Source organism: Artemia sp. Qi Xiang Cuo, chromosome 17 (assembly GCF_049724085.1).
Source record: "Artemia sp. Qi Xiang Cuo chromosome 17, ASM4972408v1, whole genome shotgun sequence".
Classification (NCBI taxonomy): Eukaryota; Metazoa; Arthropoda; class Branchiopoda; order Anostraca; family Artemiidae; genus Artemia; species Artemia sp. Qi Xiang Cuo.
Window position 1 is genome coordinate 27,400,419 of NC_142810.1, and position 23,306 is coordinate 27,423,724.

Below are 23,306 nucleotides of genomic sequence, written 5' to 3' on the forward strand. Positions count from 1 at the left end.
TAAAGATGTAAGTTTTGAGCCGATACAAAAAAAAAATTCTCGCCTCTTAGGATCCCATTTTACTGGGGAACTGTGCCCCTAAATTAATATGGCCGCATGCACGCTTCTTCCCCCACCCCTCCTAAAAAATTTTGGGTCTTCTTAGCACAGGCGCTGATTATAGAGAATTCCAAGCCAGTCTAAAAAAGTTCTTGGACCATTTTCGTGCCCCATTATCCCGCCCAGGAACATAAGTTTGGAGGCAGATGGAAACAAAAGCTGTTCCGGCCCTTTTTCGGCCCCATTTAAGGGGCCCATGTCCCAAATAAAATTGTTTTTGTACCTGAAGTTATTCTTGTCTCTGACCTTGTCTCTTTATAACGGATCAAGGATAAACATTTTATTCAGCCTATTTCTGGGCCCCGGAACACCCCTCCGATCCAGCTCTCCCCAGCAAATTGTGCAATCCTCCTGGCCTAGTAAACAATCCTTGGAAGTTGCGAGCCAATCATATGTCCAAGATGAAACATGTCTCTTTTTTCACTATAGAACGTATCCACAAACTGGCAATTTACATAATGTATTGCCTTGGTCAAAGGGGTGTTAAAGGTCATGTTATTCTGAGAGACATGTTTATTGAACCTTCCCATTGTTCTGAGAAATATTGCTACTTCAAAATTTTGATCGCATGTCTTGGGGGGCTACAGGGTTGTGGTGGCAAAAAAGGGCAAGGGAAAAGGGGATGGCTTCCCTTCAATCAGTTTTAACCTTTGAATAGGGCACTAGAACTTCTAGCCCTTTATTAAACAAGCCCTGTCCTAAGCTTCTGCGACGGCCTCTTCCATACGAAGGGGTTGGAAAAACTTATATTGAAAGCAGATGGCTCTTTACTAAAGCAACGCTACAACGTTGCCTCTGAGGATCCTAATTTTTATATTTCATAACAAAATGTCATTCGCGAAACAGTTATTTCCCTGAACGGGAGTTATGGCTCGACGGGGGTTGGAGAAGTGTTGATTGTATAAATAGCAATAATCAAGCATTCTAATAACTAACTAGTAGCAGAACCTGTCGAACAGCTTCATTTAAAATGGAAGACGAAGAAAACTTATTTCTTGTCAAGATCGGATACGTACTGACTGATTATTCATTTGAGAAATGCTTGCTTTACATACCCGTTGCATGGCGTCACATAATTGTTTTCTTATTTTAAAAACAAGAAGTATAATTGATTTCATGCAAGTTTTTTTCGTTTTTCCTTTTTCTTTGTCCCTTCAACACACAAACTCTATAGTTTGTGTGTTTCCTCATTTTCGTCATGTTGTTGTCTAGTAGGCCTATGTGTTAATTTTTTCACTTGGATTTATTTTCTCTTTTTTCCATTGATAAAGGTTTTTTGACGTGAAGCCGAAAAAATCAGAAATTTATTAGTATTTACATAATTTATTTTCTAATTCCACGGTTTTAATCAAAATTTTTAACCGTTAATATTTTAGTATTTCATTTTAAGTTGAAATGAAGAGGCAGTGTGGTCTTAGATTTCTTTTTTACTTCAAGCTAGCTGTTGACACAAGCCTGAAGATGACGTGGCACATGTCTCGTTGAAATTATTGTTTGCAAATCATATCGTAAAGTTTGAATTTCCCATAGCTTAGGTGAACTTAAACACCATTTGTATTATGCGTATTACTATTTTTTTGGCAATTTTGGTAGCCTTTTTTATTCTTTTGTTAGTTTCGTTGAACCTTTTTTCTTCTTTTTTTATTCCCTTTTCCTTACATGCTCTGTCTTGTTCTTTGTTGTTTTAGTGGTGTTCTTCATATATAAACAAATTATAATTTTGTTGAACTGTTTTTTCAGACATCTCTACTGAAACTTTATGAGCGGATTCCTTCTTCATTCATTTCAAATATAGTTGAAACAAGCAGAGACATAAGAGAAAATGGCTCAGAAACGAAACCACCATGTCTTATCAAAAGTGTTTTCACTAAGCTTTCTTCATTCAAAAGGAAATGTGATGGCAAGTCATGAATAACATTTTTATTTTGTATTCAGTTCGAAGACTAGTCCAGGCTGGTCAATCTTCTCTAGGGGACAGCACAGTTGTGTCTACAGTACAGTTGTCAAAGAAAAAACTGTTAATCATGGTCGCATACGGCGACGTTTTCAAGCATAGTGAACATTTTCTGTTTTTCCTCTTGTTTTTAGTCGCAAGTTGATAAGTCACAACAACAGGGTCGTATCCAGGATTTTTTTCGGGTGGGGGGGTTTACAAAAGAATATTTTTTTTATTCATTTTTGTTATGTTTTTACGAGTCGAACAAAAATTTCGGGGTGGGGGGGGGTCAAATCACCTTAACCCTCCCGCCTGGATACGGCCTTGCACAAAGATTATCGTTTATATGAGCAATTTAACTCAATGAGCCGTAAGAAATTGTCCCAGTTGAAAATTCTAAAAAATTCAAGCTTATTAGATTCCTTATTAGAATATAAAAATTGCAAAAGCTAAATTTACCAGTTCCGAGGTATTTCGTTAACTAATGCTAAAAATTCTTACCAGATGTCTGCTGCAGAGGTAATTTGTGACTTTTTTAATTCCCTCTAATTTATCTCAAATCTGTTTTTCTTGACATAATGTATAAAAATAAAACACAGCAATATGAATCTAGGCTAAGCAAACGTGTTTTTGTGGCGTTGTTTATTATCTAGAGATAATTGAGTGAGGAGTTTTTTTTTTGTTTATGATTGCTATCTTTCCATGAAGTCTGAAAGGCTTTTATTAGTTTGCTTAGCAATCTAGTCACAAGGAGTTCTGCGTATGTCTTACTGATTTGAATTACACGTACAATGTACCTATTTTGTCAATTGATATTGTTTACAAATTTATAAGAATTTTAATTGATATTGAAATTTATCCAGCTGCCACTGTCAGCTGAACCTATTTGAATTGATTTCTGTAAAGAATATTCTGTATTCGTGGAAACCTTTGTTTTTCGTTCGTAATACGGTGCCATCTAAGAATATATAATATGGTGCCATCTAAAAACCTCGATATTCCCCTAATCTCTATTACAGTTACTGGCATAAACGTCGTCAGAGTGCGTAAGCCGCCAGTGGTGGACATAGATATTAACTTATGTTCTAGTTGGGGTTTTTGAAGATGTAGGGCTTATTTGACCTCTCTGGGTAGAAAGGGTTCCTGAGTTCAATGTATCATGGAGTCTACCAAAAGGTATTGTAGGATCAGAATCAGTTTAATGAAAACAGCTGTCATAGACACATTAAAAAAATGCACTAAAAGGTGCTGTTTTTTACATGAAAAACACTTCACTACAAGAAAAAGCCGTATGATTTGTCACTTTAAAAAATAAATAGTAACAACAATGTGAGAGACAACAACGCGAGCAATAAAACGAAGTGTATGAAGCATGGATTGAATAAAAAGGAAACACAATTCCACACGCAAGCGAAGATAATTGCCAAGATTAGTGGCAAGCATGATTTTATTCGACTTAGACGAGTTCAGTGCTCATTTGGATATATTTAAGGGTTTTTTGGGTACATTTTCATTTCTATCTTTCTAGTCTTTGTACATTATATGAATTGGCTCTTAAAAAATGTAAAGTCTTGATTTTCATTTTTTCTCTATTAGGTCTTACAGAAGAGCCCCCTGAACCGAACAGAACTGTTTCATTTACGCATGGGGATCTTTTTCAGAAATATAAACAGCCTAAACTAGATTCTTCCGTCGAAGCTCAAGAAAACTCTCCAACATCAAAAGATGGTGAAAATGTTAAAAAAGGAGCTGCTAAAATATCGCATCATACCACAAATAAGGAGCATACAATTATTCAAGATAACAGAGATATATTTAAACCTAGAGAACTTGCCCAATTAAATGTTCCTGGAAATAAAGAAACAATTATAGAAAATGGGAAAATAAGAACAATATTAACACTTGAAAAGAAGATAGATGATGTAGTAAATCATGGAGATGTAGGAGAACCTGAAGAGCTAGAAGCTGAAATTCATGTGATACAAGAACAAAAAATAGATGCCAAGACAACTGTTGAACACAGTTGTATGTCTTTGGAAAATAATGCTAGAAAAGACCGAGCGGGCCAATCATTTGTTAATGAGATTATATTGCCAATTAGTGTTTCCTCTCTATTGCCACTAAAAGAGGTGGGACAGTCAAATCTTGCTGTTACACATATCCAAATAGATGACCAAGCAAGAACTAAGGTCTTTGAAAAGAGGTTAGATATTTCACTTAAAAGTATGAAGAAAAAATGCCAAGAAAAGGATTCGGAAAGGCAAAGAAATAAGGAGGACAGATATTATAGAAATTTTCGTGCGAAAATCAGTGCATCTGATAATTCACTAGCAGAGGAAGAATTGAGTAAGCAGATTGAGAAAGAAGATTTCTTCAAGGTAATTTTATTCTTTTGGGTGAATTTTATTCTATGCTTTTAGATAACTTTTTCAAAGTCCAAATTTATTTAGTTCATAAAACTAATAATGGGGAAAATTTTAAAATGAGAAACATTTCTGGTTTTGAGGTTTTGATATAGATGGACATATCTGACCTTATAAGGTGGAAGGGCTATTGCATCATAGGAGTAAGCATTGTATTAGGAAATACAATAGAATGGGAAACATAATGATACCTAAGTATAAGTATCAAGTATTCCTCCAAAATACTGCTTGAGTACCATGTATTTTTTAAAAAGTACTTTAGTACTTTACACTAATTTTGGGAATAATCTGCATCTTAACCCAGGTTTTCAATATCTACTCTCAGTCCCTTATTGCCCACCAAAGCCCCGTTTACATTGATCCAAAGCACAAAAAAATTCTGATTCTAAATCGTATGAATGCAAGAAAATGAGCGTTATAAAGAGCTTTGTGCCAGCGTTTGTTGAAATCCTAAATAAATGAAAATTTTACTATTATCTTACAATATGTCAGTTTGTTTGTTAGTGTTTTTAAATGACAGGCCAGTCGGGACCATCGTAATATGTTCTTAATGTACCTGACAAAAAATGACAAATTCGGCAGTTTAATGTTGTGAAAGTTCGTTTGTAAATAATGTATCATTCATAGTACTTAAGTACGCAAGTATTTTCACAATACTGAGATTCCGCTTATAATCCATAAGTGACCACTGTTGTATCTACTTGGTTTCCCGGTAGGTACTCACGAAGACCAAACGAGCCAGGTAAACGGTGAGGGATAACACTTGCAGTTATCTCACAGAGTTGACTACCAAAAAGGTTCGTCCTGATATTTGTTAGAATAACTTCCATGGCAGTTGTACCATATATACTGGGATCGTGGTATGTACTAGTCCTCAGAAGTAAAATGCTTTTCCTCGGATATCTGACTCTGAACCTTATCGAAGAGGTACCTCGCAAAGACAATAAAAATTTTTCTACTTCGATTACCAGATGCAGGAACTCTTAGATAATAAAAATGCAATCCATTTAAAATAACAGAATGCTTAATAGTAAAAATAATTTTAAACGCGCCATTCCTCACTTAATGCTACATAACAATTTAAATGGATTTCTTGCATGCTCCATTCAAGGTTATTAGCTTTTCAAATATAGCATCTCCAAGCATTTTCCATTTTGGGGTAAAGATTCCTCCGCCAGTTGAAAACAGTCGCTCTGCTATACGCGATCTCGATTCTCCGAATTGTATGCGGTAGTTTCTTCGTCAATATTACCAAAATATTCATCATCAGAAAAGTTGCTAGCTCTGTCAGTTCTATTGACCTCGTTAACAACTTTGGGATCTTCAACCTTTCTTGCTTTTTCTTTCAAGACTATAACAGCTACATTCCTACTCTCGCTAGGGAACCACTTAAATTTGAAATAAGGATGAGTTGAAGCGGCAACAACATAATTTTTGGCATGAAAAAGTGTTTCGTCCAAGATAGTTGGAAATCTTTCCTCCAGGCCCAAATAAAGAGCATATACCAGTGGTTGGCAAAACTTCACTAAATCTTTCAGCGTTTTTAACTTCTTTTCAAAAAATGGAATTGAAGGGTAAAATGTACAAAAGTAGCACTTTTCTTCCCCCTGAGGGATATCGCGACCAACCACTAATTCTTCATGACTTTCTTCTAGAAAAAAAATTCTAGAAATTTCTTCTAGAAAATCTACGTCACGAGAACCAAACCTAGGTTTCCGTGAATCATTACAGACATCATGAAGTTTCTGTTTTTTTGACAATCCATCAAACATTTGACAGTGTCATATTTCGAATTCCATCGAGCTATCACAGGCCTGATTAGCTGTGTGTCGTATGCCTTTTTGACAGCATCTGTGGCTTTTGAACTCCTGTTAACAGCGTCCCAGAGAGCTGTACATTTGGCAAAAGCGGCATAGCTATATAAGATAAGATCAGTTTATTTTTGCCCTCTTACAACATCCAAAAATAGAAGCAGAGTAAAGAAAGAGAGAATAAAAACATATATATATATATATATATATATATATATATATATATATATATATATATATATATATATATATATATATATATATATATATATATAAAGAAAAATCAGCTTCTAAACAAGGAAGATAGATAATATGAAATTAATCCAACAGCACTTATAAATAATATTAAATGGCAGAAAATGAAGTAAACAGTTTAAATTTCTCTTCAACGTGTCGCACTCTATTGATTCTACAACATCTAAAGGGTCAGGAATACAATATTTTTGCAAAATGAAATTATTCCTGTAGTACAGCGGGAATCTTAATAAAAATTTCAGATAGCGACAAAACCCCGATCGAACCTTTAACTGGTCCGTTTTAGACAGCAAATCCCAAAGTGGTGAAATATGCAGCGCGTGAGGCAGAGCTAGAGCAATATATAGTTTAGTAAGTACACGCTTACTACAACTGTACTTCAGTACAGCAAGTTTGGCATAGCTGGCGCGGAAACCCGATATGGCATGTTCACCGGTAAGAATACGAGTACTACGCTTATCTGGACCATAAACGAGGCCGAGGTGTTTCAGTAAAGAAGGCACTATAATAGATTTACCTGCTATAATAACAGATAAAGAAGATATAGCTTTACCTTGGGTATTATAAGCAAGAAATTCAGTCTTAGTAGCCTTAACATTAAGTCCTAGGAGCTTATAGCCAGAAATCAAAGAACCAATGTTTGCCTGTAAAGTAGAAAGACTCGAACTGATATGCAACACCGTTCATTGCTTTATCAGTATTTGGGGGTACAAGCAAATTGAGTGTATGGCTGACAAATCTGAAATGAAGAGGAAGTGAAAAATACTCAAATCATTCTTGCTCAATCCAATTACTAAGAATCATTTCAATATTTAAAAACGAGAATAAGTTTGACCTGCCTCATCTTCTTCTTACCGCCACTTGCTTAACCCTCGTCACTGGAGATTGTTGGAAATTCTCTATATGCTCTACTGAAGTTTAAAGCATTGTAAGTTAATGATCCAAATACAATTCTTTCAATCGTAATTTTATATCTCGCAAAGACACCATTCAGCTGTCCAGTGATTTTGTCGTAAGTTTGTGAGCATTTAAAACGTGAACATGCGAGAGCAAATTATTTCCGCCTAAGATCTTCGTCAAGCAAATGGGCAGTCACTCCCAAGTAACTTTTGTTGTTAGCAAACGAAATGTCTGCAGTGAAGAACATATAGTCTATCAAACTCACGAATCATGGCCTTCTGCACTTCACAGCTGAAATGGCCCCATCTGTGCCTATTTTTCCGTTAATCTAAAAAAAAGTGTCCTTTCAAAACGAAAGGCAATTCAACATATTCAATGGTTTCCTTGTTTAAAGTGTCAGCTTCTATGCATTATTTCAGAAAAGCAGAATCCCTTATTAGACGATACAAAAGCGTCGCAGCGAACGTCTTCCCAACACTGTTGGTATTGAAATTGAACTCTGGTCTAAAATTTCTTGAGTACTTAAGTACTCTAAAGTACTTCTAGTTTTTACTTAAATACGAGTATTTGGAATCTTTTATTTAAGTATAGTACAAGTATTGAGATTGTTTACTTAAGGAATTACTTAAGTAATTTTTACTCAAGTAATTCCCAACACTGGTAGGAGGAATCTTAGTACCAAATTACCTTTGTTTTCAAGGCAAAAGTTGATAATGATAATCAAATATTTCGCTTTCAGACAAAATTGATCACTTAGGAGTATTTTAAAATCAGTGCTGGGGGAATAGTAGAATTGAGCAGAAGAAATTGTAGATACTAAAAACATAAAGTACTTTAATAGTTAAGACCATAGGATCATTTGAAAGAAACCTTAAAAAACTGTGAAAACTACTCTTAAAAATCTTGAAAGCTACTGATCTTTTTCCTATAAGCATATTGCTTCACCTTATCCAGGCCCGTGTCCTTCACCTTTTCCTTATCATCTTATCCATAATTCAGGATTATGTAAAAATTTTCAATATTTAGGTTGTGTTTTAGAGTACAGAGAGTGTGCTTAACTACATTTCATCTGTGTTTGATTTGATTTTCTGTTTGTTCATTATTAAAGGGTGTACTTATAAAATTTAAAGATGTCGACGGTAAATTAAAAAAAAAAATGTCAAAATGTAATTGGTCATTCGTTTCCATTACCATTATCAGCATTTGTGGGAATTTAAAATTAATTTACGTACCTAATACTCTCAAATAAATTCAGGAATTCAGAAATAAGTTTAAAAGTATTTTTTTATTCATTAGAATATTTTGAATACTTGATCAATCTTGTATTGAGTAACTTTGTTTTAGTAAGATAATAATTCATGTAAAAAATCTATCTTTCCGGCAATTACACGATTGTAAACAAAGTATTACACTTAAAAAACGCTTACAGACGGCTAAAAATCTTGCCCAAAATTGTGTAACCGTTTGGTATAAATATATGTAAATCAGGACTATTTTCACGATTAGCGAAAATCTCCCGACTTTCTGGGAAGGGGGGAGAGACGTAGTTATAGAAAATGTTTTTAATAGTCAGTACTCTATCAAATAGTAAATTCGTTTTATAGGATCCTCGGGGTCTTGCTTTACGATTTGAATAATGCTAATCATCTCATTATTGTAAAAAGTTTATATAATAAAACATCGCCTCCTCTTGGTCAGGAGAAGTTCATGGAGGGCGTATGTTTCGAGGGGGCTATTGATACGTAGCACTTCATTAAAGTACATACAGCCTTGTAGCCCTCTCTGGACAGGTATGCTCAAGAGGGGGATGGGATTATTATAGAGAGAGAGCGAGCTGGGCGATTCGTTACCAACAGTTAATATTATTTATTGCTTTGCGTGTGATATTACTAGTCAGAATTATCTACTACTACTCCTACTGTAGCACCAAGCCGCCTGAGGCCAACACAGCTGCGTATGCTTCTCCACCCCAATATATACAAAGTTTCACTATTTCCCCCCTCACAAGAAGTTCCAACTTCCTTTAAAGCCTTCCTTGCGACGTCTTCTGACCTTATTTGGGGACGACCTGCTTTTCGTTTGGCCCTAGATGGATGGCTGAAAAGAACGATCTTTGGTAATCTTTCATCGCTCATTCCCATAACTTGCTCTAGCAATTTCAACACCTCTCTTATTAATACTAGAAAGTAAAGGGAGAGGTACCGTCTGTCTCTCTCGGATTGTGTTCTATTTTTAAGTTACCGTAAAGTGCTGATCTGTGAGATAAGGTACCAATGATTTCTGAAGACATATAGGAGAACAGCTGGTGGGTGTGTTTGTTGTAATGGGTGATCAATTTTTGTGATCCTAGGTAACGGAGTCTATAGATACTGCTGCTTCTGAGTTACTCCTTCATAAAGAAGCGGAAGACGTTTGACAATAATGACCTATTGCTTTAGCTTTTTTTTAAATGAATTCGGACTATTCTAGAATCTGGAACCGGGGGCGAGTTTGCAACTGTAATCGATTTACGAGACGTGAATCGCATCACCTCGTTGCTTCTGATGCAACTAACGGCAGTTTGAGTCTTTTTAATTATGATATTCATCAAAGGGCTTTATCCTTTCCGTCTTTCCTTCATTATTTTGTTTATTTTAGATGGAAATAATCGGCCAATTCAACTTAGGATTTATCATAGTCAAATTCAAAAATGATCTTTTTATTGTTGATCAACATGCTACCGATGAGATTTATAACTTTGAAGATTTAAAGGCCAACACAGTTCTACAAAGTCAAAGGCTTGTTGTGTGAGTAATTTCACCTTTTAAATTTCTTTATTATAAAAATCTTAGCATTTGTTCATCTTGTGACCATAGAGGAACTGGCCACCTTCTGAGTAAGGCCCCCTGAGTAAATGAACAAAGAAACAAGATCTTGAGTTATCAGCTTCCCCTACCTCCCAATAGCCAAAAAGGCCAATCAGTCTTGATGATATGCTGCTACTCTTGGCAATTCGACTTTTGCCGACAGTACTATGATAGGGGGCGATAGAAATAAGCAGACTATGAATTCAGTACCTGGTACTGTCTGCATCGCTTAAATTAGGCTGATATGGTTCTGAACCCGTATGCAGCTGAATAGAGTCAACCTGGCCAGCAACGCTTGTCTTTTGCTCTGCTTTTAGCTATATGATCACTTCTGTTCACTTTTAGTATCTAATGACACTTTACTTTCATTTGCAGAAAATTAAATTTGTTGCTATTAAAATTACTACTAAATACCAAAAATACTTTTTGGTCTGAAGTGTCGAACATTATTTTTCAAGTTATGATTTTGATATTTTCGGATAACGGTTGGTTTTCAGACAAATTTTTCTGTGGAATGTCCTTCAACCGTCCTTCATCCCTTCTATCTCAGATTAGATAATTACATCAAGCTACTTATATTTCATACACAAAATAGTTCTGCAATAAGAGTAAAGGTGCCATCTGATCAGTGTCTATATTCCATGCTTAGTCCGAATATAGTCCTCCAAATGAATGGGTATTTAGGGGTTAAGAGGTAGCCCCCCACCCTTGGATATTGATCTGAAGGAACTTTCACAAAAAGCTGGGAAGTGTAGGACTACACTTGCACTTTTTGAGGCTTCAGCTGTCGCGTTTCCCAATAAAAAGGTCTGTTGATCTCCTCTTAACAGTTTGTATGGAACTGTGCAATGCCGAATCAAACAATGCATGACAACGAATGGTAGTTCAGGAAGGGCCCTTGTAAAAAGAAACAGGGAGTGTAGCAAGTCCACCAAAAGAATCTGCTTTTAATGCTAATTTAAGACATGAAGAATTTATTTAGTCAATGCCATCTCTGCTCATAACCATCCACCCATAGAGTATTGGTAACTTATAAGAATGGAAACTGGCGCTAGTATCGGCAATCAAAACCCATCAATGCTATCTAGTGTTTGGCAGCACTTGGCATTTCTTCTGTCAGAAACTAAATGCACTTATTACTACTCTAATTTTACCAACTGCACCAATTAAATTAATTATTATTATTATTACACTGAAAAAGATGCCAAGTGTCGCCAACTGCTAAATGGCGTTGAGGTTTTTTGTCGACACTTGCACAAGTTCCCACTCTTGTAAGGTACCCATACTCTTTGTCTCCACCATTAATATCTTCATGGTAAACATTCACCTTTGGTGTCAAGTCCTTTTTGTGTCTCGATCTAGATTTTCCAACTGCAGGGACTGTATTCTTATGGGCTGGAAAATTTTTTGTGATAAACCTAATATTTGTTTTTAATTTTAGTCCGAAGTCTTTAGAGCTGACCTGTTCAGATGAAAGTCTTCTAATGGAAAACCTTCAAGTTTTCAACAAGAATGGCTTTGAATTCGACATTGATGAATCGGGTTAGTTACCTGGCTTTTTTCTTTCGTAATGTAGACCGAAAGAGAGCACATAAACTTTCAATTTGGATCCAGGGTTCGAGTAAAGTGAGAATGACAATCCCACCATTCAGAATTTTTGCTTTGTATGCTTAGCTGCTAAATTTAAAAATTAATAGAAAAATAAATTGTTAAATTAAAGATAAAATTATTTCTTTTGTGCTTACGTCTTCCTTCACGCTGTGAGGATTAAGTGAAAGCTTAGATTAAAAATTTATTTCCGTTATCTTTTTCTTTCTCCTCGAGAGTCAAAAAAATTTTTCGCTTCCTTTATGGATAGTTTACCAACAGGTTTCATTTATTGACCAGCGATCAACTTCAATTCTAATATTTTCTCTGTTAGTGAAAGTAAAAGACTGCAATTATAAAAGGTTAAGCAAACGTATTGCTGATCTGGACGGCAACGCTCCTTTTTGTCCATTGTTCTCTCTAAATGCATGAGCTGTATGAAGTGTTCCTGAAGAACGTGGCCAATGTGTGCTTGAGCATATTTTAGGCCTATTTACCAATAGGCCCGGGCCTAGAGCCGCACAATGGCTGGGGGAGCAATAAATTAACAGTAAGTGATTTTTTGTTAGCAAAAACTGGACTGATGTGATTTTTCGTCAAAAGGCCAGGTGCACTCCGCCGCTGTGCTGTCTATTTACAGAAAAGTGGATTGAAAACAACATAGGAATTCCGTGGCCGCTTATAAACTGTTAGATAGCTCCCAAGAATGGCAGCTGAGATTTCGGTAGCATTTCTCTCTTTTATTACTTTTGACTTGTCAGTTACGTTCTGTTCAGTGCTTCCACTGTCCTGGAATTCTCGCGAATTTCCCAAAAAATCTCGTAAAAAAAGAGCGGCAAAAACGCTTGGGCCTAGAAGCGTCAAAGCTTTAATTGTGACCCTGGTTATAAGTTAGACGTATTAGAATTTTCATTCTGCCAAACCAGAAAATTGCTTCACCCTCTTTACGTCACGGACCATTTTTCTTGTAATTACTTCGTGATTGGCTTCTTTTTCTTTTCTTTTTTTTTTTTTGAATTTCCAGTCTTATGTGGGCTGGATTTTGTTCCCAAGGATGGGACAGTTTCTCAAGATTTTCGTGCCTCCTTTTTCGCCTACTTACTACTTTTTTCACCTCCTTAGTAAAGCATGAAAATATCCTTCATTTTCTACTGATGAACCATTTATGTGAAAATAATCTGAGTTTCCCTTACCCTGAAAAGGTGTGTTTTTCTACAATGAGTAATAGTTTCTGCAATTGGCCTAATTATTGTTCCATTTTCCGTAATTGGAAGTAACCTGGATGCCTTAATATAGAATCTGGGAAGTAAATAGTTTTTCAGGGCTTTTCAAATTTCATTCTTACACTTTCCCTTTCAGAAATTTCTTCTCTTATTCCGGCACCAACTTTGCAACAAGCGCTGTCTTCAATTGAAGATTTTCACAAGTCATTTATAGATTATGAGCCCTGTTTAGGTTGCTTTCTGTGGCTTTATATTTTTCTTTTTTCCTTTGTAATGTAATTTACTCCGCTTCTTCTGGTGTAAATGTGGAATACAAATAGATTATTATTCGTAATGTGAAAATCCCCTAATTCGGAAATAATAAAAGTGAAGTAACATATGTTACCTTCGTACGATTCAATGACATGCAAGGGATGTCTATTCTCTCCGGAATGATCTCAGCCACATCTGATACCGATGATTAAAGTATCGTTTCGCAAAATCGCTTATAGTGGAATCTGATTTATTAATTTCTGATAAATTTCAGGACCTTCATCGAAGAAAATTAAGCTGATCAGCTTGCCGTATTCAAGAGGGACTACATTTGGTGTTTCCGATATTGAAGAACTTTTATTTCTTCTCCAAGATTGTCCGACTCCTCAATTTCTGAGGCCTTCTAAAGTCAGGACCATGTTAGCGTCTCGAGCTTGCCGGAAATCAGTCATGATTGGCCAATATTTGTCTCCAGCTGATATGAGACGATTAATTGATCATATGGGAAAGATACAACTACCATGGGTAAGTGGATTTTAGGCTAATTATCTGTTGAACTTGATGAAGCATGTTGTCAGTTTAAAATTGTCATTGAATCATGGGTGATATCTTAAGTATTATTCTTAGCTTTAAATGAAAATAAATAATAAATGAGCATAACGTAATAATGCTTAAAATTACATTTAAAGCAATAGTGTCAATTCACAAAAATATGCTGGGGAGGGGAGAAGCAAAAATTTCTTTTTATTTTTTTTTTTTTTTAACAGAGCGATATATATTAAGTACATACACAAAAATAAAGATATACAAAAAATGAAATAGGAATAACAAGGTATTTTCTTAAACCAGGGGATGTGGGCCATGCCCCCTGGTACTTCTGATTGAGGCCACTGATATAAGGCTACTGTGCTTTGCCTAAATGTTTAAATTTGCGAATTCAGAAGTTCACAGAACTTCATTTATTTCCTTCCATAAATGTGCAAACTTAACTATTAGTTCTGAAATAGTCGGAATAACGTATTGCTACTTACGGGGCTAGTGAAAAAAAAAACAGTTAAATTTATTGGCAGTCAATGATAAAAAGGGTTTGACTTACTTCAAATTAGTAAAACTCTGTTATTTTATTTTTAATATCTCGTTTTCTTTAATCACTTATCTTGAACTGTTTATTGCATGTTTTTTTTTTAAGAAATAGTTTTAGTGTTTGACAGATTTTTTTTTACATTTGGGGATGAATGGGGGACAGGGGTACGAAGATAGTTGAATGTGGTTTGTTCAAACTCGAATGAGCGACTTTTTATACGTTTAACTATTGATTACATTCCCCCAAGAAGCTTTATTGCTCTGTCTGCCCCACATCATCAAGCAAATACGGCACAATTTTCTTTATTGTCATGCTTGAATTTCTGTTTAATTTTAAAAACAGCATTAGAGGGAGGAAGATCAGAAGTAATCCAAAGGTGCAACCAAAACTTCTCTTGTGATTTAGCAAATTTTATCTCAATATCGTTATTCCTTAAAGCCTTTATCTTACCAGATCAAATTCTTTCAACAGGCACAGCGGCTTTGACAGCAGCTCTTGAACTCGCAGATGTCTGATAATAACAGAGTTTAAATCGGTATGACCTGCTTAGACAGGAACAGAAGTTTGAAGCAAAAATGGTAAGGCACTTTAAATGAAGATAATAATGAATTAAGTTAAGTTTGCTGAATCACTTGGACGTCAATGAAAGAGGTCGAAATGTCATCGGACGGAGGAAGTTACACTTAAGAATCTGATGGTCATGATAAAATTTTCACATGATCACGTAATCAAGATTAGACTCGTACCCACATCTTTTGTTAATATGTGTAAACGATCGATTTTTTTCTGTGATATGATATTCACTGGGAATCGAACCTAAGAAAAAAGTTAATCTGTCTGAATCATGAAGGATGTCGCAGAACATGCCACCGACTAAGATCTAGCTAGGATTCTAGAACAACATTAATGACTGCAGTAAGAGAGTCATTTTGTGGCGATCAATAAGAAGGCATAAATTTACAAAGAATAGATTCCCACATTATTCCACACAACAGAATCTCCAGAATATTAACCATCAGAATGTAACATAGATGGCATTAATAACCAGCGGATGTAAATCGCTAGAACTCTGGATACCTTTTTTAGTCACCTCGCAGGTTAACAAAGTCTGAGATTATGGACAGAAATATCAAACTTTGTCTTAAGGCGTTCTTGCAAAAAAACTAATATCGCGAGATAACAGTTCATCAAGCGGGAGGTCTTTATCCTTAGTACCGTTAATGTTCAAACACAGAGCTGGAAAGCTCTGCGATATCTTTTTGATCATTTTGACATCTGCGATATCAAAACGCATCATTTTGAGGCACTGGATTTATCTTTCTTTAGCACTTCACATATAAGGCTTTAGGACATATTGTCTTTTCCACAGTTTTCACATTTTGGCAAAGGGTTATATGGATTGTCCGTAGTGTTAGCATGGAGGCAGGGGCATCTAGCACTTCATGTTGATGGGCTTTTAGCTGGTTAGCTTAGGGGACAATTAGCTATAAAGCGAGCAGCAGATTGGCAGCAAAAATGGATTCAGAGCGCTCAAATAGCAGCCTAGGCGTCGTCCAAGTATTGCTTGATTTGTGAATTTCTCGGGGTTTCTCTGCTGTGAGGGTGCGTATAATTTAAAATTTGACTGTCCTAGTTTTCATTAGTGCACTAACGATGGCATTAAAGTACGCAAAAGCTGACTTATACGAACTGAATTCATCTCGTCTTGCAGTGGCGCCATCTATATTCGTTAACTTACGGCTCTTTCGACTGTTGAGAAAGCCGCCAGATGCCACTACAAGTCAACAGCGATCCAACCGTAGCCACAGAGGGAAAAGAGGAGGCCAGAGAAATAAAAATTGTGCTATCCCTGTTCTCCTTTCTAACACGAGAGCAAGGTATCTCAGAACGGCAAGGGAACGTATTGTGACAGTAGTTAAATGCATCCCTCCTAGTGAAATCCCTCCTACATTCCGTCTGTGGTATGATGACCCAGTATCGTCGTGTAGCGATAAAAAATTTATGACTGGCCTTTGTTGTGGTAATAATGATTGACCGCGTCAAATGTAATATTATGCTTTGAGGCTGTGGCGATTAAGTCGCGCCAAACGTGGCAATGAAGTCTGGGGCCGCAAAAGTAATACTATGATTTAAAGCGTTGTACCGATCGCGCCACTCGCTGAAAGCGAGAAAATAAAATATGTAATTATATAATGTCCTTTCTTTGGGTTATCTTAAAATCGATTACCCCTAATGTTATATAGATATAAGATTTTTTGGAGCTCTACCTCGTAGGTATGCGAATTAATTGTCTGTCATGCGGCTAAGTACAGACATATAAAATTAGGTAAACGCAAATATAAAAACAATAGTTTTGGTGTAACTTATATATTAGGTTTACAACAATGCTCACTTCAATTGACGACAAATAGGAGCAGAGATAATAATAATGACTGAATTGCAATGCCTGAACGCCGAAATTATTCTGATCATAATGATCCTCTAAAAAGCACTTTTACCACAGTATAGAACATAGTTTTTGTCCGGCGCTCTAAGAGCTGACTCATAATTGGCGCAAGTTCTCAGGCAGGGGCTGCTATTTTGTAATTATGTTTGCAAACCTACAACCTTATTCGAAATTCTCGTCCAATAATCTGTTTTAATTATTTATGATGATTCAAACGTTCACACGGCTCTTATAATTTAAACTTCCTGAGAAACATTGTGTGTTGCATCTTTTTTATTGCCCACTATCTTAGCGAAATCTAAAACTGAATAGCGCCGTTCTTTGTCTGAGGCTAAAATGCAATTTCTATTTTTTCTGATTAAGAACTTTTATTTTTTTGAAACTAGATTTAAACTTAATTAATGGAAGTCGGAATTATCTTTAGAAAGAAGGAACTTTATTTTTTGTATTTTAAATATATCACATTTTACTCACGGTACAGTCGCTGTCAAATACCCCACCTCCCGTACCACCTGAGTTTTTCTTGGCGAAGTGCAGACTGCCCAATATCCTAGTATGTAATGCCCGATGGCTAAACAACAAAACCGACGAACTTGAAGTAGTTCTCTAACAGACGAGTTCCTCCATTGCTGGGATCACAGAATGTTGGGATATTAACGATGAAACCGGGCATATCAAAGGGTACAAGGTTTTTTTTAATACGAGACGCGACCGAGGGATTAACCGACGAGGCGGTGGGGTCGGCCTGTACTTTCGGGAAGACTTATCTTTTAAATTACTAAGTCAGCCCAGTGACTCATGCCATGAAGTAATATGGGTCGGATGCAAACCAAAGCGCCTATCAAAGTGATATTCGTGATTGGTTGTAGCCGCAGTTTACTACCCCGAAAGTGCAAAGAACAGGAAAGAACTGATCTAGTATATCCAAAACTGTACTAATGACCTACGCCGCAAACACGCTGCGCCTGCTTTTGTAATCGCTGGCGATTTCAATCAGACTAATAAGGCATGGGTCTCCAGCATACTTGACCTCAAGCAAGTTGTCTCAATCCCAACGCACGTCAGTGGTAGTATATTAGACCTTATTTTCACAAACATTCCCGATTATTACGAAGTACCCTGCTTTCTCGGTCCGTTGCATAAGTCTGACCATAATACACTTCTTTGGAAGGTCAAAGTTGGCCTTCCAGCACCACGTACAGTAAAAATTGCCACTCGACCTATGACTAAAGAGGCAATTCGTTCCTTCGGACAGTGGATTTGGACGTTTGACTTTGATGAGATTTGCTCTTTGACAGATATCGACCACAAAGTTGATACTTTCAACTCTTTGCTGTTATGTAAATATCATGAACATTTCCCTGAGAAAAAAATAACTGTTAGTGACACTGACAAACCTTGGGTAACACCAGATCTCATGATGCTTATCTTAACTCGCTGGCAGTTTCATCGCAGTGGTGATATTGTTCAAGCAAACAAACTTCGTAACCGCATTGTTAAACTGTTACGAGCAGCGCAGAAATGGTACGTTCATGACAAAGTCTCGCCTCTCCTTCAAGGCGAGCCCCGCAAGTGGCACTCTGAAGTCAAGCGTCTTACCGGTAAACGTACCACCAGTGACGTTAAGATACAGAAAGATGACAGAACTCGGATAAAATCAGCTGAGCTGAACGCCTTTTTCACTTAAAGCTGTACTACTCACCCGTCCTTCACAGAAGCCGAAATCGAATCCCTCATTGGTGAAGGCTTCGATTTCGCAGAGGGCTTCACCGAAGCCCTCATACAATTGTTGAGGTATCCGAATTCGCAGTGTATAAAGAACTTCAAAAGTTGAAGAGCAGCTGTGCTTCTTATCCAAGAGAATTGCCAGTTAAACTTTTAAGATAATATTCTATGTTTCTAGCAAAACAACTCTCATCAGTGATCAATCAGTTGTTCAAGGAGCACAAATTCCCAAGTGTTCTGAAAAAAGCCTACGTGCGCATCTTACCCAAAGTCAAAGACCCAAACTCCAGTGATCAGCTTTGTCCGATTTCTATTACGCCTAAAATGTCTAAAGTGACCAACACCTTAATTTATAGAGCTCCGAGCCCAAGTTCAGCCAGCCCATGATCTGTTTCAGTACGGCTGCTTGAAAGAGAGTAGTACGATGCATTATCTAGTACGTCTCTACCACTTGATTACCGAGTGGTTGGACAAAGGCAGTAGCTTCGTTGACCTGCTTTTAGTAGATTATCGTAAGGCATTTGACTTGATCCGCCATTATACAGCAGCAAATAACCTCAAAAAGATGGGCGCTAGAAAACATATTTTGCTCTTAGTTGTTGACTTTCTGCGTAACCGCTACCAGTGTGTCTATGCCCTCTTCCCAAGTGACTTAAACTCTGAGTGGGCTGAACTGACGTGTGGGGCGCCCCAAGGCACTAAGCTGGCAGCTCTTTTGTTTTTAGCGGTAATTAACTACATTTTCCTCGAGTTTGAAGACAGATTCAAATACGTGGACGATATCTCCCTACTTCTGAAATATCTTTCTGAAAAGTCAGACGTGTATCCCCAGTTCAGCAATGAGATCAGTAAATCCTTTCTCGAACAGTGTAGCATTAATAACCTCGAGCTTAATGTGAATAAAACAAAAGTCATGAGGTTTAATCCGCTTAAGCGTGACCTCTCATGCCCGGATCCGTGGTACCCTACCGCCTTAACCTCAGTGATTCTCGGGGTTACTTTTAGTGTCGACTGTTCATTTAGCGCGCACATCGCCAGTCTGGTGAAAAAAGGTAGTTGCGCACTACGGTCGCTAATTACCTTGCGCCGACTGGGTTTCTCACAAAGTCAACTGAAGACGGTTTACGTCACATATGTGCACCCTATCCTAGAATATGCGTGTCCTATGTGGGGCCCTCAGTATCATAATATTGACCACCTAAGTGAAGATCTGGAGGCCATTCAAAACGGGCATTGAAAGTGATACTAGGCCTGAAATACAACTCTTATGAGGCTGCCCTTAGTACCTTACGACTGCCAACGTTGCGTGATAGGCGCTTCCAGTTGATGCGCAATTTTGGGCAGTGCCTTCTTTCGTCCCAGAAACACCGTTCGTTGCATCCCCCACCCGCGCCTATCACCGCCAACACCCGCCATAAAAACCAACTAGTGCCGCCAAAGTGTCGAACAACCCGTCACAACAATTCATTCGTGCCTTTTTTGTCAGTTATTTAAACCGCCAGTGACCAGTTTTATGCAATGTACTAAACAAATGAGTCTATGAGTCTATGGATCCTGGATATTTATTGTTAACTACAAAGTCGATAGATCTCATATCCAAGATGAATGGTGATCCAAGATCCATATCCACACTTGGATGATAAGACTTGGATCCATACCCAAGTGATGGTGTCAACAAGGGTAGCAAATTCAAGGGAATCTAACCAAAAAACTCGGGATATCCCAATTTGAGAGGCTTTAACTGGGATACCAGATTCAGGGCCATGAGTCGAGATACCGTTGGGAATACCTCCACCAAACCCGAACGGGTCGATGAGTCTTGTTCGATTCTTAGGTAGGCTAGACGAGGCGGTTGCGAAAGGTGATTATGCTGATGTTTTATCACGAGTAATGACAAACCAGCACGAACCATCATGAGTGTGCTTTGCCGAAAGAATTCCATCATGAATAGGGAGCGAAACAACCTTATTTTCCGTAAAGGTCACCAAGATCAGATGGAGGATTCTTGTGAACCCCAGCAAATGATGATTTCACTATGCTCTTATTGGCAACTTTTTGTTTACTGTGTCCGGGAAAGGACCTGTCTGGACAGGAGGCACTGTTCAGGAGTTTTGTCTGGTCCACTGGCTCGCTTTAGTGTTAAGAGCCGCAAATGCTGAAGCTGGAAAAACAGGAACCTCAGAATGTAATTTGACAACGAAGGTTGGTATGTTAATTGTCTCTGCACTAGATCGTATAAGTCTCGCTATAATATCAGAAACGGGCCATGAGCATTAACTCCTTTCCGTCGTGAAATTACTTCAGAAGGAAAGCTATTCTTGTAAAGAGGTTTTTAGCTTTATAATTATCCTAAAATTCGACCGTAAATTTAACGATCGAACAGCTGTCGTGCCCGCTGTCATTACTGTGCTTGATAAAAATCAAAACAGGACAGCGGAAAAGACCAGTCCACTATTGTTCATCTGACATTTTCAAGAAGGGAAAATTCAATTAGTGATGGAGGTGAGGATCCCCCTTCATCTGATCCCGGAAGTTCAAGGGAGACATTTTCTAGTCATTAAAATGACGCTTAAAACACGTAAATGCCCCTCCTCTGCTTGCTTGATCCGAATTTTGATTAGTTAAATGTGCCGGAACAGTTTTTTGACAACTTCACTGTGACAACTCTGAAATAGCCAAAATTCAAAAGCTGTTAGCATTGATTTCCAGGGGAATCAGATAAGATTTTTTAGCCGTTTTCTTTAGATTTGCGTTCCTTCCCATCCCCGTCTCCATGAATAAATTTAATTTATGTTTACTTGCTAATCCTTTCTGAATTGAGTCTAAAAATGAGTTTTATTCCTGTCCTAATTTTATTTTCTTATTCTAGAACTGCCCCCATGGCCGACCGACGATGAGGCATTTGGTTGATGTTGGCATGTTGGACCTGTGAATAATTTTCTTTTTTAAATTTTTTTTACCCAATTCGAATTTAAAATAATTTCTTTATAAAGTCTACTTTATTCATTCGCCGAAGGATTTTCTCGTTGTCTGTACTTTTCTGCAGCTGGGTTGCGTTCTATCTCCAGTTATATGGGTCATTTTGATAGACTTTGTCTTAATGAACACGTCAAAGGGTATCAGAGAGCATGGAATCAAATAGGAAGGTAAAAACTCTCCTAAACTTTGATTATACTAATAATTTGAATGTCCCAGATGAAAATGTTAGCGAAGGCATTATTTTTTGAAGGTTTTGAGACATTTAGGGCGTAAGAACAGGTCTGAAAATTAATGATGAGAAGACTAAAACGCTTTGACTTAGAGTAAATAAAAGTGAAGAGGTGATGTTGGGTAACGAGAACATTGATCAAGTTAGTAGCTTTGCTTACGTAGGTAATGTTATTGCCCACGTTATTGCCACGTAATGTTAATAAAGCATAGATGGCGGATGCAGTGAAGATGTTAAAGTAGAATAGCTAAAGCACAGAATATTGGAAGCTAGAGTGATGACAGTGTTCCAGTATAGTTTTGATGCGTGGGCGCTCCGAAAAGTGGAGGAGGGTTGTCTTAGATGCTTTCCGGAGAGAATGTCTACGGATTGTTTTGAATACCTGTTTGCCTGACTGTATTCAAACAGTAAGTTGTACGAAAAAAGTGGTTCTGTCCCGCTTTCTTGGGATATAATGAGAGAAAGGTTGGGATGGCTAGGGCATGTTTTGTGGATGAAGGACTGTAGATTGCCAAAGATTGTCATTTTCGGCCGTCCATCTAGGGTCATATTTACCTTTTATGGACTAAGTAACTTTGTAGGAATGAGTGCGCCATTGGGTGGTATTATACTTCACCTGCAACTTGGAAATTCTCAGAATTTATTTCAGAATTTTCAATACTTAGCAACTTGATTTTTTGGGGGCAAAATTGTATTTTGGTCCGGTAAAATGGTAAAAAAAAGAAGCCAATTCTATGATGTTTTAACTTTTATCATTGTTTTTTAGAGTTTTGGTTACTATTAGCCCGTGTCGCTCCTTCCTTACACTTCATTACCACGAACCGTTCAATATTAAATACTCTACATATCGATTACTAGAATTATTAAGATTCAAAGATATTTCTGATTTTTTTTTATTAATCAGTTAGCTCTCCTATACTTTTAATAAAGGTTTATGCACTCTAACTTCTTGAGCCTAGTAGGGTAGCCTCTTTCGCTAATTTATCGGCTTTTTTATTTCCGTCTATTTTGCGATGGCTGGGACACCACTGTATTTCTACTTTCTTTTATTTACTTAACACTTCCGTCGGTCATGGTTTTCATAAAAGATTTATTACTATTCCCTTTTATTGTTTCGATTTCCAACTTACAATGCAAAAGAACTGCTTAATTGTTTTGTGGACATTTTCTATGGATTAGGTTTTTTCTATTACTGTCATTGCCGCATCTTAGATCGACACGCCTTCTCCAAGTCTATTTGTAATTGTCATGCTAATTTACTCTGATATTGCAGCATATCCAACTTTCTCTTCTATTTTGTTGTATCTGTGAAATATTCTTGAAACAATTTGAATTTTTTGTACAGCAGAAAACAGCAGCTTAGCATAGTTCCACAGAATAAATTTTCCAAGCTTATGGGGTGTGCAGTTTACTTATTTCCTGGTTGTCATGGTTAACTTCATATGCTATTTTCAAAGCATTCTATTGCAAGCTTTTTAATGTCAATAAAAATTGTAGCAGGAATATCACCT

At 37.1% G+C, this 23,306-nt stretch overlaps 1 protein-coding gene across 2 annotated transcripts in view; it reads left to right on the top strand.

Moving 5' to 3' along the window:
- Positions 1–21,579, top strand: part of Pms2 (mismatch repair endonuclease PMS2) — a 77,356-nt gene extending 55,777 nt beyond the window's left edge. Inside the window, exons 8-13 of one of the 2 annotated variants that reach the window (XM_089103552.1) lie at positions 1,840–1,999; positions 3,632–4,413; positions 10,062–10,210; positions 11,712–11,812; positions 13,607–13,857; positions 21,457–21,579. In XM_089103552.1, coding sequence (XP_088959678.1) covers positions 1,840–1,999; positions 3,632–4,413; positions 10,062–10,210; positions 11,712–11,812; positions 13,607–13,857; positions 21,457–21,519 — 1,506 coding nt within the window. In that variant the 3' untranslated portion in view covers positions 21,520–21,579. Of the gene's footprint in view, positions 1–1,839; positions 2,000–3,631; positions 4,414–10,061; positions 10,211–11,711; positions 11,813–13,606; positions 13,858–14,887; positions 14,950–21,456 lie in introns of those variants that run through there. The other variant, XM_089103554.1, reaches the window with a different exon arrangement.
- Positions 21,580–23,306: the final 1,727 nt, after the last annotated feature.